The 13,818-nt window shown below is 39.3% G+C and overlaps 1 protein-coding gene across 5 annotated transcripts in view; it reads left to right on the plus strand.

Annotated features, from left to right (window-relative positions):
• The window catches only part of LOC115158772 (coagulation factor XIII B chain), a 59,158-nt gene that overhangs the window by 7,287 nt on the left and 38,053 nt on the right, over positions 1-13,818 (plus strand). For 2 of the 5 annotated variants that reach the window (XM_029708076.1, XM_029708077.1), the window contains exons 5-9: positions 3,218-3,400; positions 4,840-5,025; positions 5,164-5,361; positions 5,666-5,842; positions 5,949-6,122. In XM_029708076.1, coding sequence (XP_029563936.1) covers positions 3,218-3,400; positions 4,840-5,025; positions 5,164-5,361; positions 5,666-5,842; positions 5,949-6,122 — 918 coding nt within the window. Of the gene's footprint in view, positions 1-3,217; positions 3,401-4,839; positions 5,026-5,163; positions 5,362-5,665; positions 5,843-5,948; positions 6,123-6,721; positions 6,914-7,028; positions 7,206-7,434; positions 7,621-8,284; positions 8,459-9,155; positions 9,327-9,459; positions 9,666-9,937; positions 9,978-11,013; positions 12,044-13,818 lie in introns of those variants that run through there. The other 3 variants (XM_029708072.1, XM_029708073.1, XM_029708074.1) reach the window with 3 other exon arrangements.

A 13,818-nucleotide genomic window follows, 5' to 3' on the forward strand; every position in this document is an offset into this window, starting at 1 on the left:
TATCGGTGAGAGCTGTGGAGCAGACAGGAGCCAGTCAGGGAGTCAAGCACGGAGCTCGACGCTAGATTCCGAAGAAAGGTACTGGCAGAAAGAGCACTACGGAGCGGGTGTGCTGAGGAGCAAGTGGATGAACGAGCAATGGGTTATGGTGTGATGCGCAATATATCGCCCATACGCATTCACAGCCCGGTGTGCTCGGTGCCAGCTCCTCACCGGTGTAGGGTGAGGATGGTCATTCAGCCAGAAAGGAGTAGGCCTGCTCAACATGCCCGGTCTCCAGTTCGCCTCCATAGCCCGGTACGTCCTGTTCCTGCTCCCTGCACTCGTCCTGAGGTGCGTGTTACCAGTCTGGTGCCACCTAAGCCAGTTCCACGCATCAGACCTCCAGTGCATATGCCCAGTTCAGTGTTCTGTTCCTGCTCCCTGCATTCGTCCTGATGTGCCTGTTACCAGTCAGGCGCCACCTAAGCCAGTTCCACGCATCCGACCTCCAGTGCGCATGCCCAGTCCGGGGTGTCCTGTTCCTGCTCCCCGCACTCGCCCTGCGGTGCGTGTTACTAGTCTGGCGCCTCCTATGCCAGCCCCACGCATCAGGCCTCCAGTGCGCATCCCCAGCCCGGAGCCTCCAGCGATGCTCTGCAGCCCGGAGCCTCCAGCGGCGGTCTGCAGCCCGGAGCCTTCAGCGGCGGCCTGCAGCCCAGAGCCTCCAGCAATGATCTACAGTCCGGTTCTTTCGACGACGATCCACAGTCAGGTGGTAAAGAAGCAGAGGCATCAGTGGGTGGAGTGGAGGTTATGCCCCAAACCCGAGCCACCTCCGTGGGGGGGGTTTGTTGTTGGGGGGGGGGGTTTTAGGGGGGGGGTACTGTCACATCCTGACCATAGTAAGTTGTTATTTTCTATGGTAGAGTAGGTCAGGGTGTGTTAGGGGGTGTTTGTCTGTTTTTGTATTTCTATGTTCAGTTTCTAGTTTTGTATTTCTATGTTGGTGTTTGGGTTGATCTCCAATTGGAGGCAGCTGATCCTCGTTACCTCTAATTGGAGGTCATATTTAAGTTGATGTTTGTCCCACCTGTTTTTGTGGGTGATTATATTTTGAGTAGTCTGTTTTCTCTCTGCGTCACGGTTTGTTGTTTTTGTGTTTCAAGTATTAGTGTATTGCATTTCAGTTTCACGTTAAATAAAATATGTGAAACTACGAACGCACTGCATTTTGGTCCGATCCTTCAGACAGCCTTGACAATGCAATATATGTTTTATTGTGAAACAAACAAGAAATAAGACAAACTGAGAAATTACATCTTAATTGTTATCACATGGCTGATATAAATATTATGCATGCCAGTCTCTCTTGGCTAAGAGTTGAGACTGACTGCATCACTTCTTCTTTTTATAAAAAACAATGTGTTGAAAATCCCAAATTGTTTGCATAGCCAACTTGCACACTTATGCCACCAGGGCTCTTTTCATAGTCCCCAAATCCAGAACAAATTCAAGAAAACGTATAGAGCCCTTATTGCATAGAACTTCTTTCCATCTCATATTGCTCAAATAAAGAGCAAACTTGGTTTCAAAAAACAGAAAGCAACACCTCGTAGCACAACACCTCTCCCCTATTTGACCTAGATAGTTTGAGTGAATGCAGTGATGTGTAGGCTGTGTGCCTTTTTAAAAATGTATGTAGTTCTGTCCTTGAGCTGTTCTTGTCCAATGATGTAATGTATTATGTTTTGTGTGGACCCCAGGAAGAGCAATTACTGCTTTTGCAACAGCTAATGGGGATCCTAATAACATACCAAATAACATCCATCGTTCCTTCAATTCTGACCAGTTTCCCAGTCCCTGCCGAGGAAAAACATCCCCGACAGCATGATGCTGCCACCACCCTGCTTCACTGTGGGGATAGTGTTCTCGGGGTGATGAGGGGTGTTGGGTTTGCACCAGACATAGCATTTTCCTTGATGGTCAAAAAGCTACATTTGTGTCTCATCTGATCAGAGTACCTTCTTCCATATGTTTGGGGAGTTGCCCACATGCCTTTTGGCGAACACCAAACGTTTTTGTTTATTTTTTTCTTTAAGCAATGGCTATTTTCTGGCCACTCTTCCATAAAGCCAAGCTCTGTGGCGTTTACAGCTTAAAATGGTCCTATGGACATATACTCCAATCTCCGCTGTGGAGCTTTGCAGCTCCTTAAGGGTTATCTTTGGTCTCTTTGCCTTTGATTAATGCCCTCCTTGCCTGGTCTGTGAGTTTTGATGGGAAGCCTTCTCTTGGCAAGTTTATTGAGGTGCCATATTCTTAAAAAAAATAAAAGTAATGGATTTAATGGTGCTCCGTGGGATGTTCAAAGTTTCTGATATTTTTTTTATAACCCAACCCTGACCCAACCCTGACCTGTTTTATAACCCACAACTTTGTCCCTGACCTGTTTGGAGAGCTCCATGGTCTTCATGGTGCCGCTTGCTTGGTGGTGCTTAGTGGTGTTGCAGACTCTGGGGCCTTTCAGAACTATCACAACTTCCGCCGAAGTCGGTCCCTCTCCTTGTTTGGGGGGCGTTCGGCGGTCGACGTCACTTGCCTTCTAGCCATCACCGATGCACTTTTCATTTTCCATTTGTTTTGTCTTTGTCTTACACACCTGGTTTCAATTCCCCAATTACTTGTTCATTATTTAACCCTCTGTTCCCCCATGTTTGTTTGTGAGTAATTGTTTTGTATGTAGTACGGTCAGTTATTGTGGGCTCATTTTCTTGTATGGTATTTAGTCTTTTTTTGAGTAAATTACACTTATTACTCTATTCTGCTGTCCTGAGCCTGATTCTCTACACCAGCTACACACAGGCCGATTTCAAGAACAGGTGTATATATACAGAGATCATGTGACAGATCATGTGACACAGATTGCACACAGGTGGACTTTATATAACTAACTGTGTGACTTCTGAAGGTAATTGGTTGCACCAGATCTTATTTAGGGGCTTCATATGCACGCATCACTTCTCCGTTTTTTTTTTTTTTGAATTTTTTGAAACATGTAATTATTTTCATTTCACCTCACCAATTTGGACTATTTTGTGTATGTCCATTACATGAAATCCAATAAAAAAATCTATTTAAATTACGGGTTGTAATGCAACAAAATAGGAGAAACGCCAAGGGGGATGAATACTTTTGCAAGGCACTATGTATTTTCCATGTGGTGTGTTTTTCACAGCATTGAAATGCCCAGTGATTCAAGCCAATGACAACGTTGTGGTCATCGGAAACAGTGAGGATGCAACCTATGGAAATGTGATCCAGTTTGAGTGCCAATCAAATCACATGGTACTCAAAGGATCGTCTGAGATGGACTGCAACGACAAAGGAGAATGGAGCAGCACAGTCCCAACATGTGAAGGTAAACTGAAGCTACTGTATGTAAAGATACACTATATATACAACAGTAAGTGGACACCCCTTCAAATTAGTGGATTATTTCAGCCACACCAGATGCTGACGTGTATAAAATAGATCACACCACCATGCAATCTCCATAGACAGACATTGCCTGTAGAATGGCTTTACTGAAGAGCTCAGTGACTTTCAACATGGCACCATCATAGATTGCCTCCAACAGGTCAGTTGGTCAAATTTCTGCCCTGCAAAAGCTGCCCCGGTCAACTGTAAGTGCTTTTATTGTGAAGTGGTCCTCAGTTGCAACACTCACTACCGAGTTCCAAACTGCCTCTGTAAGCAACGTCAGCACAAGAACTGTTCATCGGCAGCTTCATGAAATGGGTTTCCATGTCCAAGCAGCCGCACACAAGCCTAAGATCACCATGCACAATGCCAAGCGTCGGCTGGAGTGGTGTAAAACTCATCACCATTGGACTCTGGAGCAGTGGAAACGGTTCTCTGGAGTGATTAATCCCGCTTCACCATCTGGCAGTCCGAAAGACAAATCTGGGTTTGGTGGATGCCAGGAGAACACTACCTGCCCCAATGCATAGTGCAAACGGTAAAGTTTGGTGTAGGGGGAATAATGGTCTGGAGCTGTTTTTCATGGTTTGGGCCCCTTAGTTCCAGTGAAGAGAAATCTTAACGCTACTGCATACAATGACATTCTAGACAATTCTGTACTTCCAACTTGGTGGCAACATTTTGGGGAAGGCCCTTTCCTGTTTCAGCATGACAATGCCCCCTTGGACAAAGTGAGGTACATATAGAAATGGTTTGTTGAGATCGGCGTGGAAGAACTTGACTGGCCTGCACAGAGCCCTGACCTCAACACAATCAAACACCTTTGGGATGAATTGGAAAGCCGACTGCGAGCCAGGCCTTATCGCCCAACATCAGTGCACGACCTCACTAATGCTCTTGTGGCTGAATGGAATCAAGTCCCCGCAGCAATGTTCCAACATCTAGTGGAAAGCCTTCCCAGAAGAGTGGAGGCTATTATAGCAGCAAAGGGGGGACCATCTCCATCTCCATTAATGCCCATGATTTTGGAATGAGATGTTGGACGAGCAGGTGTCCACATACTGTAGTGTACACCACCAGGCACTATGACATCGTCATACACAACAGAGCAACGTCCCACTAGCATACAATACAAAATCACAACGATCCCATATTGAGGAAGTTAATAATGACCATATAGAATGATCAGTGATTATATGTAGTGTTTTTAAAAATCCAGATTTGAATGACGGTCATCAACTCAAAAGTGTAATATTAAAACGAATCCCTCACAATGATTGTATCATATTCCATTCAACAACCCGTACTGTCACACATTGTTGTTTCTGATCATGATGACCAAGCATCTGTTTAATGCTGTGTTTATTCAATTCACAGTGATTAAATGTTACGCTCCAGACATAGCTAATGGTGCAGTGATCGGGCCCCCTAAGGACAATTACAATGAAGATGACATACTGAGATACAACTGTAATGCGAAGTATGTTAAGTCTCAGGGAAGAGCCCCTCAGTGCACTAAAATGGGCAACAAAGCCATATGGAGTCCAACACCAGAGTGTGAAGGTAAGAGTCTGATCATCTCAGGAATCAAGTGAATGCAACTTGACATTTTAAGTCTGCTGGGTAACTTTGTTCATTTTTTAAATCATTTGTTAACATATTATAAGCTACTAACAGAATGTTTGTGTCTCCAAAATGAAGAAGTGAAATGTAAATTATCATTGCCACCAACAAGAGGAACCAGTTATACACCTGCTGGCAGAAATCTGTTCTTGCCTGATGAAAGGCTGACGGTGACCTGTACCTCAGGATTCTGGATATTTTTCTCACGTCAGACTGAAAATACAATAACATGCAAAGAGGACGGAAAGTGGTCATCTTCTACAACAGATTGTGAACGTATGTTCATACTGGAGAGTATATTGTAATATGATATATTGAGAGTGTATTGGGGTATTATTTTTTATTTTTATTTAACTAGGCAAGTCAGTTAAGAACAAATTCTTATTTTCAATGACGGCCTAGGAACAGTGGGTTACCTGCCTTGTTCAGGGGCAGACAGACAGATTTTTACCTTGTCAGCTTGGATTTGACCTTGCAACCTTGCGGTTACAAGTCCAATGCTCTAACCACTAGGCTACCTGCGAACCCGTTACTGTACAGGTTTGATTCATGCTAACACTAAACATCTCTATCATTGTAGCGATAACCTGTCGTGATCCACGTGACCCACTTTTGAGTTCTCCCAACCTCTGGAAGCGGGGTCAATTGAGAGGAACTCAGCGTTACAGCTGTAGAACCGGATTTAAAACCACAAATGCCCGGGGTGTTGCCACATGCACAAGTGATGGCTCCTGGACTCCAGACCCACTCTGTGAAGGTGCTGTTTATTGACGGAAGCTTTCTTTGAATATCACTGTGGTTTGATTACCTTGTGCTCCGATGTTAGTTTGGACTGCATCAGAATTACGCTGTTTGTCTTTCAGAGATAACATGTGACAAGCCAGATATCCCAAATGCTGTGATTAAAGACCCTAAAACAAGATACAAATTCAAGGATCCGCTCACTTATGAGTGTAAGATGAATTATGAACTATTGGACAGTACTACCAGACCTACCTGTACAACAAATGGCTGGTCCCAGACACTTGGCTGTAAAGGTAGGATGACATTTAAATTTCAATCATCTAAAACTCTGAGGATGTGAGTAAAGACACTGATCCAGAGGGTTTAAGGCTACTGGAAAGATCAAGCATCAGATTTGAGCCTATTGTTTGATTCCCTATTTGATGATTTGGTGTGGAATTGGTAATGGCATGAATTTTCCAGATATTGCTCTGTTCAGTGCTTTTACCAAACTGACAGCTTGGCCAAAATGTCATGATACGGTAAATGCTTTATAGAACAGGTCCTCTAAGTGCGCTGTTAACTGCACGATGTGTCACAATGCGTTCTTTAATGTTTCCTGCCATTGTTTCTCCCACAAATAAAGGGAGTATTCATCATATTGAAGGTATAAGGAGGTATAGATAGGTGTGTCACTGTGTTGCTGTACTGGTATGATTCATGCTAACACTAAACATCTCTATCATTGTAGTGATAACATGTGGTGATCCACGTGACCCTCTTGTGAGTTCTGCCTACCGCTGGAAGCGGGGTCAATTGGGAGGAACTCAGCGTTACAGCTGTAGAACCGGATTTAAAACCATGAATGTGTCACATTGTGTTCTATAATGTTTTATGTCCTTGTTTCCCCCAGAAATAGAGGGAGCATGTATCAACCCAACTGTGATTAATGGATTCATAGTTCAGTCAAATGAGAGGAATGTTGATCCCAGGAATAGCAAGATATACTATTCCTGCAATGTAGGGTTCAAACCCTCTACCGGGGGTTGGTGGGGTGAAGCCACATGTACTGAGGGAACATGGTCTGGAACATTAAAGTGTATTGGTAAGAAAACAGATCCTCTAGATATTACCTCTTTACAAAGTAGATCAAGAACAGTACAATTAATTTCCTTCACTAGATTGGTCTGAAACTCAATCTCAATATTCTTTCTCTCTAGATCAATCACAATGTGGCAGAATCCCTGTCATTCCCAACACAAAAAATGTACCTCACGGGGAAGTCTATAAGAATAAACAAACTGTTACAATTGATTGCAAAGTTGGATACACATCTGAAAATATGACTATAAAATGTAATGATGGAGAATGGCAAACACCATTACCAGCTTGTAAACGTGAGTAGTTGTTAATAGTTTTGTGCATTTGAAAAAATCACTTGATTTTAATTGTATGCAGTGGCCAGTCATCCTTCAATGTATGTTTACTATATGTTTGAATAGTTTGGAGAAAAGGCCCCAGAAGCCCATATGATATTATGTAATTACATAGGTAGTAGTTCTGTGTATGTACTGTGTGTATGTTTTCTACCCACTAATCTTTCATCAATATTTTCTTCTCTTGAAGCGCAAGGCGTTATATGTGATCCTCCACCTAAAGTTGAAAATGCAATTGTTAAAATCCCCTATCAAAATAAATATATAGAGGGATTTGAAGTGAATTATGAATGTCGCAAGTCCTTTGAAATAGAGGGACTTAAAAAACTTACTTGTGAAAATGGGAGTTGGACAACTTCACCACCAACATGCAAACGTAAGTATTGATAACTGTTTGAAACTGATGCAGTAATTCAGTTTTGAGTTACTCTACTATGAACAGCACCTATTCAAACAGGAAAAAAATTATATTTAAATATTCATTGAGATAAAGTTCCTTATCATATAACACCCTTTTTCTCCCCTCACACAATCAGGAATCCTTGTTTAGGCTTTGCTTGGTATTACAGAAATATCAAATCAAATCAAATGTATTTATATAGCCCTTCGTACATCAGCTGAAATCTCAAAGTGCTGTACAGAAACCCAGCCTAAAACCCCAAACAGCAAGCAAACTCCCTAGAAAGGCAAAAAACCTAGGAAGAAACCTAGAGAGGAACCAGGCTATGAGGGGTGGCCAGTCCTCTTCTGGCTGTGCCGGGTGGAGATTATAACAGAACATGGTCAAGATGTTAAAATGTATCAATCTCTGATTTATAGTTTGCTGTTTTTTGCTACAATGCAATATAGTGTAGTATTCCTAGATATGATCATGGATGAGTTTCAGTGCATATTTACAGTATATATCACAAATTACCCCAGTTAAATTCTCTGAATATGCTGTACATTGGCTATTGACTATGGTTCTAACCATACATCCGTTCACTGCCACTTTTGTGTCTCTGGTACTTAATTGTAATTTGGTAGTTCTTCACCTACAGAGTACTGTGGTAAGCCTGAGGGCACAGGGAAAAAATTTCTGATTCTTGACCAAGTGCAAAAGAGATACGAAAATGGGAACCAAATAGATTATACATGCATTAGCCCATACAATGGCCCTGGAGGAAAAGCAACTTGCCAGAATCGAGAATGGCACATGCCAGTTGAATGTAAAGGTAAGTCTTAAGTCTACGGTACTGTATTATCATGGTACTATATTATCCTAGTACTGTATTATGTTACTGAATCATGGTATAGTATTATCATGGTATTGTACAATTATGGTACTGTACTATATTATCATGGTGCTGTATTATCATGGTACTGTATTATCATTGTACAGTAGTGTAATATAATGGTATTATATTACCATGGTATTGTACTGTATTATCATTGTACAGTAGTGTAATATAATGGTATTATATTACCATGGTATTGTACTGTATTATCATTGTACAGTAGTGTAATATAATGGTATTATATTATCATGGTATTGTACTGTATTATCATTGTACAGTAGTGTAATATAATGGTATTATATTATCATGGTATTGTACTGTATTATCATTGTACGGTACTGTATTATCATGGTACTATATTATGTTACTGAATCATGGTACTGTATTATCATGGAATTGTATTATCATGCTACTGTATCATGGTACTGTGTTAACATGGCACTATCATGATTATGCTACTGTATTACCATGGTATTGTATTATCCTGGTACTGTATTTTCATGGTATTGTATTATCCTGGTATTGTATCATTGTAATGTATTTTCATGGTATTGTATTATCCTGGTACTGTATCATTGTAATGTATTTTCATGGTATTATATTATGATTTCTATCTATTCCCTATTTAATCTAGCAAGCTGTCCTGATCCCCCTAGTATTGAAAATGGAGATTTCATCAATGAAAAGAGAGATGATGAAGGTATTACAGAGGTGTACTACCAATGCAGCAGACGGTATACACTGAGTTTCACAGGCAGCATCAGATGTCAGAATGGAATATGGCCGAGCCCTCCAAAGTGTTTACGTAAGTACATTATTTTAAACTGGTCTGAAAATGGTGTCATATCTACATGTCAAGTGTATGTGAGTATATAAATGTATGAATATGTACTGTTCACTAAGGGAATAAAATAATTACTGGGTTTCATTTCCATCAGGACCTTGTGAGATTTCCACTTTTGATGCAGAGTACAATCTCAAGAATTTACCCAAGAAAGATAATATTGCGCACGGTGAAAAAAAGACTCTTCATTGCAAAGAGGGATATTACCATAAATACAAAAGATATTCATGGAATATAGTAGCAATTGAGGTGAAGTGTGATGATGGAGAGATGCAGTATGGAGAACACAAACCTATATGTAAGTTCATGTCATGTAAAGGAACACCCATCAGTGTAAGATAGTCATTCTCTCAACATTAACAGGTTAACATCATCTAATATATGGAATACATAAGTCCAGAATGCCTTGTGAGCTATCTACTGTAGATAAATACAATAGAAATGGATAGTATTTTCTCATTTTGATTGAAACCTTTTTTTATGAAAATCAATCCACCTGTTTGATAATATTCAATGAGGCCACAATGTGTAACCTTCTGACTAAACAAAATCATTTGTTCTTTGGTTTTTAGGTAGCCATCTTGATTCATAGGTAGATGATGAACATAATGGGTAAGTTAAATTAACAAGGAGAATGGCATGTCTTATAATCACACAAACCTGTAGACAGAGTGAAGGCAGAGCAAGTTCCTGAAGTCAAGTATTACAAACAGTTTTTTAAACAGTATTATAAACAGTATTGTAAACAGTATTATAATCAGTATTGTAAAAAGTAATATAATCAGTATTATAAACAGTATTATAAACAGTAATATAGTCAGTATTGTAATCAGCATTATAATCAGTAATATGATCAGTATTATAAACAGTAATATAATCAGTATTGTAATCAGTATTGTAAACAGTAATATAATCAGTAATATAAATAGTATTATAAACAGTAATATAATCAGTATTGTAATCAGTATTGTAAACAGTAATATAATCAGTAATATAAACAGTATTATAAACAGTAATATAATCAGTAATATAAACAGTATTATAAACAGTAATATAATCAGTATTGTAATCAGTATTGTAAACAGTAATATAATCAGTAATATAAACAGTATTATAAACAGTAATATAATCAGTATTATAATCAGTAATATGAACAGTATGCTATGGCTTATCAGTGAAGCATAACAGAAACATGTCGGAAAGTAACAAACCAACCGGGAGTCGTTTCTCTAATCACTGACACACAGTGAAAGGTCACATGGTTAAACACTGTCCACTCTCCTCTATAATCGGAGTGATCAGCAGTATTACTCCACAAACTCTGATCTATAGTAGTAGTGATCAGCAGTATTACTCCACAAACTCTGATCTATAGTAGTAGTGATCATCAGTATTACTCCACAGACTCTGATCTATAGTAGTAGTGATCAGCAGTATTAATCCACAGACTCTGATCTATAGTAGTATTGATCAGCAGTATTAATCCATAGACTCTGATCTGTAGTAGTAGTGATCAGCAGTATTAATCCACGGACTCTGATCTATAGTAGTAGTGATCAGCAGTATTAATCCACGGACTCTGATCTATAGTAGTAATCAGCAGTATTACTCAACATACTGATCCTGCCATGTGATTTAATTCCTACAGATATTCTACAGAGTGATGTCATGATGTTTCCTCCATCAAATGCAAGAATCCTTACAAAGCCGCCTTTATATGCAAGGAGAAGATCTATTTGCTTTTGTGGTTTCTTTGTCGCTTGTTTAATTTAGGTTTAGAAAAAATGTGAGCCATCCAGTAATGGAATACATGTAGTGTCTTTTTCAACATTTGACATTGTATCATCATTGTAACAACATAACAGTATCTCCCAAATCATATCAGTCTCAGCTTCACTATAATAACAGTACAGCTATCTAAAGCTAGACTAAAATGGTACATTTGTTATATTAGTACAAAGAGATGTGATTGTGTGAACATCCTATCAAGTTTATAAATTGCCTTGCTGGGCTGATGAGACAGTGGATTGCGCAGTCAGATAGAACAGGAATTAGGCATTTTAACATCATAGATTTAGCCAGGTGGTAGCTTGTGGAATAGACACTGACTGGAATGCGGTTTTAACCAATCATTATTCAGGATTAGACCAACACGCTGTATAATGTGTAAATATCCTGCTGTTTCTCCCAGCTGTGTGATTCATTATCTGAAGGTTTAATATAAATGAACAACTGATGTTATGATTGTGATTGACCTCATCAAGGAAGACAATAAAGTTGAGGAAAAGAGATGACACGTTGTCTCCATGAGTCTTTACAAGGCTACAGTACAACAGAATAAGATGATTTACAGATGTTATCCTAACAAATACACATAGTAAAGATGACTGAAGCTATTTCTCAGATCAGTATCACTGTTGTCATTGATCGTTCTTGTAAATCAGTTTTGTCTCTTATCATCCACCTATAGCTACTTTCTCAGGTGAACAGTAGATCTTCTCTAGTGTCTCAGGACAGCATAAGTAATGTCTCAGTTGGTCATGTTTTTTTCATGTATTTGCTTTACTTCTTGCCTCTGGTGATCTCAGCTTCCTGGACCTGATGGCAACTGTCTGGTTGGACAAACGTATCCATGCATAATTGATTGTACAACATTAAAAAAGTGTCTCTGGTTCTCATTTACTAAGTTACTCTTTAGTTCATCTGGGAATTTTATCATCAAGTATTTTTTTATGATATTGAAGCAGCCAGACAATATCTATTAAAATGTCTCTGAGGTGTTCCTTGCCATGTATTCCTGAACATTAAGGCAGGAATATTGATATCCAATTATTATATGCAAGATAATGTTTAATGTAATGTTATGAATGTTTTATTTAGTTCATAGGCTAGTATTGGACAATCCCTGGCATGCTCCCAAGGTGTAGCAATTTGTTTTGGCCCTCCCCTGTTGCCCCTGGAAAACATGGCTTTATGGGAAACAGTGATATTGGCTTAATGCAACAAACAATGCCATAACCATAGACAGTTAACCAGATTTATGTAAGGCTTATGTAAGTACAGTATTTGAATCTTTTGTGATTCAAATACTGTAAATGTTTCAATGGAGCCTATCAGCATTAAACTTTTTGATAACTGTAGCCCTCAATGTCTTTCTATCGCTAAACCTATAGTGCACATCAAAATATTGTAGATACAGTATGCCTCTATATTATGTAGATAAAACAATATTTGCAAAAATAATGGAAGACCAAGTATAGTATAGTATAGTATAATTGTCACGGTTGTCGTTGGTTAAGGAGGACCAAAATGCCACAGGTATATGCATGCTCATCTTGACTTTTAATAAATTCCAAAATGAACACCAAAATAACAAAAAAAGAGAACGAACGATCAACAAACAGTCTGGCAAGGCACAAGGCTAAACTCAGAACAATCTCCCACAAACACACAGACAAACACACCCAACTAATATAGGACTTCCAATCCAAGGCAACACCACACAGCTGCCTTCAATTGGAAGTCCACCCCAATTAACTCAACATAGAAACAGACTACCTAGACTAAACATAGAATACATGAATCTCAAACAGTGCCCAAAAAACCCCGGAATACTAAATCAAATGCCCTTACTACAAAAACACCACCCTGAACCATATAAAACAAATACCCTCTGCCACGTCCTGACCAAACTAAAATGACAATTAACCCTTATACTGGCCAGGACGTGACAATAATATAGTATATTATAACATAGTATAGTAGACCAATTATCGTGGATATATTTCAACATATTTCAAATTAAAATCATAAAAATAAAAATGAGATCTTTTGCACAAAAAAAAAAATACACTGAACTGACACATTTCCTACATTGAGCATTTTAAGAACAACGGTATGATATTTTCTGTGTCATATCAAATCAAATGTTATTTGTTACATGCACCAAATACTACAGGTGTAGACCTTACCATGAAATGCTTACTTACAAGCCCTTAACCAACAATACAGTTTGAAGAAAAATAAGAGTTATGAAAAAATGTACTAAATAAACTAAATTAAAATAAAATAAAAAAGAGCACCAATAAAATAACAATAACCAGGCTATATACAGGGGGTACCGGTACCGAGTCAATGTGCGCGGGTACATGTTAGTCAAGGTAATTGAGGCAATATGTACATGTAGGTAGGCGTAAAGTGACTCTAAATAGGTAATAAATATGTAATTTGACAACAGCTGATCAGAGGGGCTCCTGAGCGGTGCAGCGGTCTAAGGCACTGCATCTCAGTGCTTGAGGCGGCACTACAGAGACCCTGGTTCGATTCAAGGCTGTATCACAACCGGCTGTGATAGGGAGTCACGTAGGGCGGCGCACAATTGGCCCAGCGTCGTCTGGGTTTGGCCATCATTGTAAATAGGAATTTGTTATTAACTGACTTGCCTAGTTAAATA

Source organism: Salmo trutta, chromosome 22 (assembly GCF_901001165.1).
Source record: "Salmo trutta chromosome 22, fSalTru1.1, whole genome shotgun sequence".
Lineage (NCBI taxonomy): Eukaryota > Metazoa > Chordata > Actinopteri > Salmoniformes > Salmonidae > Salmo > Salmo trutta.